Raw genomic sequence first — 7558 nt, forward strand, 5'->3', positions numbered from 1 at the left:
CGACCATAAGGGTGGCAGGAGACTCTACACCTAAATAACTAGTATAGACTCATATACACCGAGTCTAAGTACTGCATGTAAAATTTTCTTGCATGGCACTAGCAACTCTTTGCATGTCCAGCGTAATCCACTTATCAACTTCCGGCAAAAGAAGAAGTTATGTACATACATATATACAAACAATTCCTTATTTTAATTTCACAAAATTTGAATTTTTACATGAAAACCGATACATATTGGGTGCGTTAGTAATAATTGCACAAAACAGAATTTATAACAACAATGTGCTATTTATTGAAATCATAACCGTTTTAAATTTATCTTCTTATGATTCATATAAGAATTTCATGTAAACATTTATCAAATCCAAATTTAAAGGAATGCTATTTTATTATATTCCGTTTCGCTTATACACACTGCAACAATTCAAATTCACTATGGGCCAGTATGTGTTACCGACCAATTTATCTTCATTTAATTTATAGCGTAATTCTATTCACTGCACCTTGCACACACTACTACTGATTAATTGTGTTCTTACACATTTTTAAGAAACTGAAATCATGCAGTTAGTTGCGTTCATATTAGCCTACAATTAAAAAGTTATGTATATAATTTCCGACATCTACCACAAAGAAACCAAATAAACAGCCATTTAACTCAATTCGAAGCCCACACCCGATTGTATGGCATACAGCAGCTTTTCGCGCATTTGTTCCTCCGTTTTGAATGGCGGCAATTTGAGCAGGTTCGTGCAAGTACTCGCCGTCGGCAAGCGCTCCATGTCACCGGCGTTTTGTATGAAAAACGGTGGATCCAAATCCTGTAGGAAACACAAAAAAACGACCGTTAACATTTCGCTTAAAAATTCAGAGAAATTTCAAATTACCTTGAATCCCAGCAGTGGTGGCCTAGAGCAACTTGTGACAAATTTGAGCAATTGTCTGCGTTGCAGATCGTTGAAGCTCTCCAAAACCGACCAGAATAATACAATAGACGGGTGCTCAAGGCTATATTCTCCACCATATTTGCAGTGTTTCTTCAAATCATCCAAATCAATGGGGATTTCAGCACCAGATATAAGTATTTGCAGTTCCTTGTTACTGAACATGTACAGCCATTCGACGGGCAATACATTGGAGAGGCCTCTTCTAAACGCTACACAATGCTTTCGTATCTGCACATTCAACTTGTAATCGGCCATCAACTGCAGGTACTCAATGCGATTGGATGCAGTTACCGGTATGCTCTGACCATTCGGCTTCAACTCAATCACTTGTGTGTGACCCAAGGAATTACTGGCTACAGTAAAATCCAAATTCAGCTCACTCACATCACCCTCATAGTCCTTCAGATATAGCAAATTCTTATAGAGCTCCGGGTCGAGTGAGGCTAATTGATGAATATCGACATCGGCATATTTTCCGGCGAGCTTGGTTAGGAAAAATTCTGCCAATGGCAATTCGACGAGTAAATTTTCATAAATCGCCTTGCCCAGAATACGGCCAATGAAGTAATAGTGCCTTTCAAAATCAGGTTCCAAGTCAGCTACATCTGGGTTGGGATACAGCTTATTATCCGTTGTGACCCTGCAGACAACAATTACTTTAATACGAAAATAAAAAGGTAAGAGTTAACGGGTAATTTACATGAAGAAACCTCTGTTCGGATCAAATGCCGTTTTAATAAGTTCGGACAGAAATTCGCGAAAAACGCCGCCACCATCGATGCCTGCCTCCTCCAAGCCAAGCGATGATATGAACTGCACACGGAACTTTAAACGCAAATCAGGTTCTGCAAAATTAAGTTTAAACTCATTTTAAAAATTTCTTGATGTTATCACCCAATACACACCATTTTCGGGACGCAGTCGGTCGAACGCATCCTCGTACAGATGTGAACGCCTAACCTTGAGAATAATAGATGGTCCCTGCAGAAAGGCCTGATAGTTGCCCTGTACGCGCATCTTATCGGCTGCCACGAGGCCTTGCAGTATGCCCACACGCTTGTTGAATGGCACAACAAAGGGAATTTCACGCAATATCGTAATGGAGCGTATTTGCTTGGTGGACATGGGTGGACCATTTTCAAAGTCTTCGCGCGTAAAATCGCGTATTGGTTGAAATGGACGTATGCCACGTGTACGATTACCACGGGTTAAGGGCAAATCGGTGGGCCGGTCCAGCGGTAAATCTAGACGGCTCACTGTCCAGTGTGATTCAGGGCAGAATCCCAAACGCAGATCTCGCGTGTGTATTTGATTCAATACAAATACAACAACTTTCAGCAAATTCGCCCAGACCTGTTTCTGTTGCCACATCTTTTTATCATCCGTTTCCGAACGCCCCAATACAAAGCGATAATGTTCATTGAGGTTGGAGCGCGTCTCCGGAAAAGCTAAATCTACCAAACCCAGCGATATTTCTTTCAGTGTCTTTGACAATTGTACAATTTCAGCAATAGAGAATGGCATTAGCCGAATATGTGTTGCGATAGCCAATGAAGACTGCAGTGATTTCGCCAGCAGCAGTTTCTCATCACAGAATTCCGCGTCATGCAAAGTAGGCAATAGCCGTCCAAAGAGCATGCAGAAGGTAGCCAATAAAGGAATTGTCTGCTCCACACCATTTTGTTTGGCTAAAGAATAAAAAAATACAAATAATATCAGAAAAAATGTTGCACATTCCTATAAACGTAAGTAAAATGGTTGCATTCATTATCATCAACTTACGCACGACGCCTTTGGAAATCAGTGAAAGCGGTGCATTGAAACCCAGTTGGCTAGATTGTGTTGTCAACGTGAACCAAATTGCACGCACTACATTTGGCATGAACGCAAGTGTGTACAGCAATCTGTTTGACGAAAAGCAATAGTAATGAAATAAAATACATTTCAGCACTTTAAATAGATCATACTTGTATTCAAATACGGCTTGCTTATTGTAGATCATAAGATTGTGACAGATTACGCACAACGCATGTAGCACCTTCTCATCAGCCAGATATGTGTCAGTTTGCTCAGTCAGCATGCGTACACGCTGTGAGTCGTTTAGCAAATTTACGCACTCCATGAGCACATTTTGTTCTTCGCCACTAAGTGCTTGTGGTCCCGCATCCGCATCGGTGCTGGACTTCTGTATGCGTCTAGTTTGCTCTTCTTCCTCTTCGTCGTCATCGCTTGACTCTTCGGCGTCGGTGCGTTGATGGTGTACCACTGACAGTTTGAGTGTTGATTTTGGTAATTGCAATATTTTTGCGGACATCTCAGCAACGACTTCAATATAATCACTAACTAGGTTTTGTGTATCTAGAGAAACTGAAATGAAATAATTTTTTATATTTTATTTTGAAATAAGTCTTATTTGAGGCTTACCTAAATGTTTACGGTCAAGTATTAAAATTGCATTAAGCAGATAGCTGCTGAATATTTCTGAACGCTGAATTTCTAAACTTTCAACTTTAGACGTCGTGACAGTGAAGTTGGATGTTGACGTTGTATGAGGTCCAGGTGCTAAATCTACTTGCATTTTTTCTGTCTGAGGATTTGTGGTCAAACGATGTAGAGTTCTTATTAACTTAGAAAATGGAAAATCCGCGCACTCCGCCAAAGAGGGGAGCACATAATTTCGTATGGGGTCCGTAAAGGGTTTAGCGAGTATGTGTTTACAAAATTCTTCGTAAATGCCAAACATTTCGTCCTTCAATAACAAAGGACGTAACATCAATTGGAAGATAGCATCAGCAAATGGGCTGGGTGCATGTAAGGTCTCGCCATCCAGCGGTGGACATTTTGTTTCCATTAACTGCCGGAGGCGTACGAAATACTCATGATTCACAAGAAACTTGAAAACTACTTTCAAATAGGCCTGTACACGAGTTTCATCTTCCATATACCGTTCGAGTACTGACGTTGCTGTAAACACCTCCAACATACGTAGCGGTATGGCCGGTGAGGTTTGTGGCAGTGTCATTTGCGTTAAGCAAACGTCAAGTAATTTTTTTAGACGATATAACCAAATGAACTCTGTGCTGGAGTTTCTAAGTAGACGTTCGGGCTGACGTATTATTTGCTGGCAAACTTCAATCTGAAAATATAGAATTTAGTATAAACATACATATAACCATGGAATATATAATACTATTGTAAACTTACCAAACGTTCGCCATCTTTGCTTTCTCTACTAGTATAAAAGAAAAGCAGTCGCCTTAGTAGGTATCCCAAGCATTCATCTTCAATAACACGATCACGGTGAGTACGTAAAAACTCGTCGAAAGCTTCACGCTCCAACCGCTTGCGACGTTGTCTATGAATGAAGGAGCGTGTATACGATTGCAGCACAATTGCGCCATTGTTCTGTCTACGTAGTTCATTGCGTTTCTGTCGTTCTTGCTGAGCCTTACGTATAATAGTCTCACGATCACATGATTGGGAAGCTCCGCCTAAACTTTGTACAGGACGACGTCTATAATCTCCGTCGAAGCCAAACATGATTTTGCTTGTATAAAAATCACTGACTTAAAACTATGTTTTTTAATCTTACAGAAATATAATTGTATCAATGTCACATACGAATATTCTTTAACTTGTCGTTTAGATTTTCTTCGCGAATACCCTAACTGTTGAGCCTCTTTCAATTTTCAGTTTCATCTCCGCTTACAAGTTCGTATTGGCTATATAACTATTTTATTTATTATTTCTATGCCCGTCTTAAAATTTTCAAGTTTTTTTCCTGTAGCAATGTATGACATTAAATAATTGAGCTTTTCAATTCTGACAGTTTTCAAATGTCATTAGTCATCTGTTAATGACAGAGTTGCAATAGATAACACCAATAGGGTAAAAAATACCTACTTGGTTTATGGAAATTTAACCATTTCTTTTTACACCAACGATCTATTTGAAAACAAAATATCCAGTAAATTCATTTTTGTGCATTTTAACAGTAACACGTCGGTAACCTGATTGCTCAAAAACTATCCGTCTTTCAAGGAATTACATAATCTCCAAAATTAGATAACCTCAAAATTTATCCACAAGAATATTTTTAACCAATAACATTAAAAGTAACCAGCCGCAATTACGTAACGATTATCGACTCCCACAGCAGCCGGTTCTACGCACCGGAGTTGACCCGGATTTTATCCGGTCAAGGGCTGCCCTTTCGGCGATCTAACCCTGTTTGGATCGATTAGTTTTAAGTTTAAGTTTTTTACGAAACGATATCTCAAATACCGATGATGAAGTTTAAAATTATACTCACTTAAAAATAAATTTTTCTCTAGATTTGGAAAATTCGTGAACCTTCAAATTAAACCTCGTTTTTTACCATTCTTTGATCATTAAATTTTAAAGGATTTCTGTATGCTGTTGAATCTTAATAAATCATATACACTATGTATAAACATCTGAATATATTGGATTGTTTTCTGTATTTTCATTGAAATCTATACAGTTCTTATCTACATACACTTCTTATCTCAACAACCCCAATCGTAGAAGTATGCGTACAAAGAAGAATTCGGTACTTCCCCAAAAACCTTAATTTCCTGTTCATACAGTCCACCATAATTTATTTATGCGTGACTGATGGTGTCATATAGTTGAGTATAATATATAGACGATTTCAAAATTACTAAAGCTTTTATTTGAGTAAATTGGACATTGAATCAACATTCACCATACATATTTCCTTATGTATTATATTTTGAGTCATTTTGATTGTTTAATTGCATATATTACTATTAACGACTAGTCAATAGAAGGCGGTTTTCCTTCGATGAGTTTCAGCAGCATTAAAGGTACATTCATTGTTTGATCATCTACCAAGACAATATCGAACGTGTTCATGTATTCCTCCAAGTATTCGTTAGCCTAAAATTATAATTAAAAAAAATATTTAATTTTCAAATCAAATATATGTACATATGTATGTATACTTACGTGGTGATAAAGAAAACCAATCTTTAGTACATGAGACGATGCGGGAACACCATCCGCCATACCAGAATCAGCTAAAGAATCCCCCATGAGAATAATGTGGTCACGACTGTGAACCAAATCGTAGTAATCCGTACCTTCTAGCATAGTCTCGTTTTTATTAAACGTGTGAATTATGGGTTCTTTAAAACCATTCAACATGGTATCGTCTTTAAATTGTAGAAAATTTGAAATAACTTTCAAATTGGGATATAAAAGTCCAGTTTGACGCAGCATTGCAACAACACAATTTCCCAAACCGGCAGAGAATACAAGTACTGGGATATTGAGGGCGTCCAGACTTTCAAAGAGTTCATGAGTATTATCTCTTATAGAATAGGCATATTTCTTAGCGATTTCATCGATTTCCTTTAAGTCAAATGTAAAGCCCCTGTGAAATAAAACGATAACTATCAATACCTTTTAAAATATTAGATTTATATCTAGTAGTTATAGATTGGGTACCAAGTTTTGACAATCTATTTCATTGTTTCTGTACATATTTTAGTTTTTATTAGAAGATATACATGTATATACTATATATATGTTAATCAAATACATATTATTATTACATACGTGGTATTTATGCATATCGCTCTTATATTTATAAACCAAAAATATAATGAAAGAGAAAGCCAAAAATTGTTGAACGATTAGCGTAATAATCCAAAATGTATTGTACCATGTACAAATTTATATATTATTAATAAGCAATACATACAATCTTTAGTCATGCGGCAAAGTACATAGCTGCGACTCGTTAGTATTGGGTACATCTCTTTGACAAAAATTATTGTCGGTGAATTAAGGAAGTATTTACATTCCCTGCATCAATTTCAACCAAAAAATTAGAGCACTTCAGCCTGTAACTTACATCAAAATCTGGCCTGACTTGGTCCACCATTCAATCATAGCTTTCACTTTTTCTTCTCGCGATATATATGGGCTGACTTCGATAGGGCGATAAGTATCATGCAGCTCACGGGCTGCTTTGACAAAGTTTGGCGGAAGAGATTTACACTCCTCAAAAAGGCCAAAGCTGCTTGGAATAGGCGCCCCATTTGATGTTCGTTGCTTTGTAATAGTAAAGTCAAAATCTGAAACTATCTGCAATCTCTCATGTCCTCCTTCTATAAACTCATTGAGAATTCTTTCAACACGTTGTCTGTCCTTGATTTTGCAATTATCATTATTTAAAATTATTACATCTTCTAATCGCAAAGGTTTTGAATGATTTATTGCATTCAGCACTTCACTATTATTAACATCAGTGACCGTTGGTACGTTAGACATTTTATCAAAAAGCCTTGAAAGTATGGTGCGAATACTTCGACGAAACAGTTTGCAGCTTTGAATTGTTTAAACACTTGACAATTATTATTTTTTAATGAACACTGACAATCTTACACGACTGATATTCAATTCATATTTGTAGCATCTGTTCTGCGAATGGTTAGTATGAAAACGTAAACTTCCGTCACTTTATTCCGTACGAAATTTCAATCAAACAATAAGGAGATATACCAGTTGTTTGGTACGTCTACCGCAAATATTTGATATGAAACAGCTGACAATAGGGAT

General features: G+C 37.2%; 2 protein-coding genes across 2 annotated transcripts; both read right to left on the reverse strand.

Moving 5' to 3' along the window:
• Positions 1-270: 270 nt before the first annotated feature.
• On the reverse strand, positions 271-4790 carry LOC105216329 (ubiquitin-protein ligase E3C). The gene is made up of 8 exons (XM_011190767.3): positions 4154-4790; positions 3374-4085; positions 2917-3316; positions 2732-2853; positions 1855-2637; positions 1650-1794; positions 890-1589; positions 271-823 (listed from the first exon to the last, which is right to left on the reverse strand). The coding sequence occupies exons 1-8, from the start codon at positions 4487-4489 to the stop codon at positions 656-658; spliced, it is 3366 nt and encodes a 1121-aa protein (XP_011189069.2). The 5' UTR covers positions 4490-4790; the 3' UTR covers positions 271-655.
• An 832-nt stretch (positions 4791-5622) lies between these two features.
• Positions 5623-7521, reverse strand: LOC105216330 (7-methylguanosine phosphate-specific 5'-nucleotidase). Its single transcript, XM_011190769.3, has 3 exons — positions 6852-7521; positions 5942-6368; positions 5623-5872 (listed from the first exon to the last, which is right to left on the reverse strand). The coding sequence occupies exons 1-3, from the start codon at positions 7268-7270 to the stop codon at positions 5750-5752; spliced, it is 969 nt and encodes a 322-aa protein (XP_011189071.1). The 5' UTR covers positions 7271-7521; the 3' UTR covers positions 5623-5749.
• Positions 7522-7558: the final 37 nt, after the last annotated feature.

The sequence above is a fragment of the Zeugodacus cucurbitae genome, chromosome 6 (assembly GCF_028554725.1).
Source record: "Zeugodacus cucurbitae isolate PBARC_wt_2022May chromosome 6, idZeuCucr1.2, whole genome shotgun sequence".
Lineage (NCBI taxonomy): Eukaryota > Metazoa > Arthropoda > Insecta > Diptera > Tephritidae > Zeugodacus > Zeugodacus cucurbitae.

Bases quoted from the DNA above. Each gene is read 5' to 3' on its own strand.
- LOC105216329 (XM_011190767.3), bottom strand. From the start codon at position 4,489: ATGTTTGGCTTCGACGGAGATTATAGACGTCGTCCTGTACAAAGTTTA. The intron at 2,854-2,916 runs GTATGATCTATT...TTCGTCAAACAG, and splicing joins CAAGCCGTATTTGAATACAA to ATTGCTGTACACACTTGCGT. The intron at 824-889 runs GTAATTTGAAAT...TGTTTCCTACAG, and splicing joins CACCACTGCTGGGATTCAAG to GATTTGGATCCACCGTTTTT.
- LOC105216330 (XM_011190769.3), bottom strand. From the start codon at position 7,270: ATGTCTAACGTACCAACGGTCACTGATGTTAATAATAGTGAAGTGCTG. The intron at 6,369-6,851 runs GTAAGTTACAGG...TTTATTTCACAG, and splicing joins AAGTCAGGCCAGATTTTGAT to GGGCTTTACATTTGACTTAA. The intron at 5,873-5,941 runs GTAAGTATACAT...TTATAATTTTAG, and splicing joins TTGGTTTTCTTTATCACCAC to GCTAACGAATACTTGGAGGA.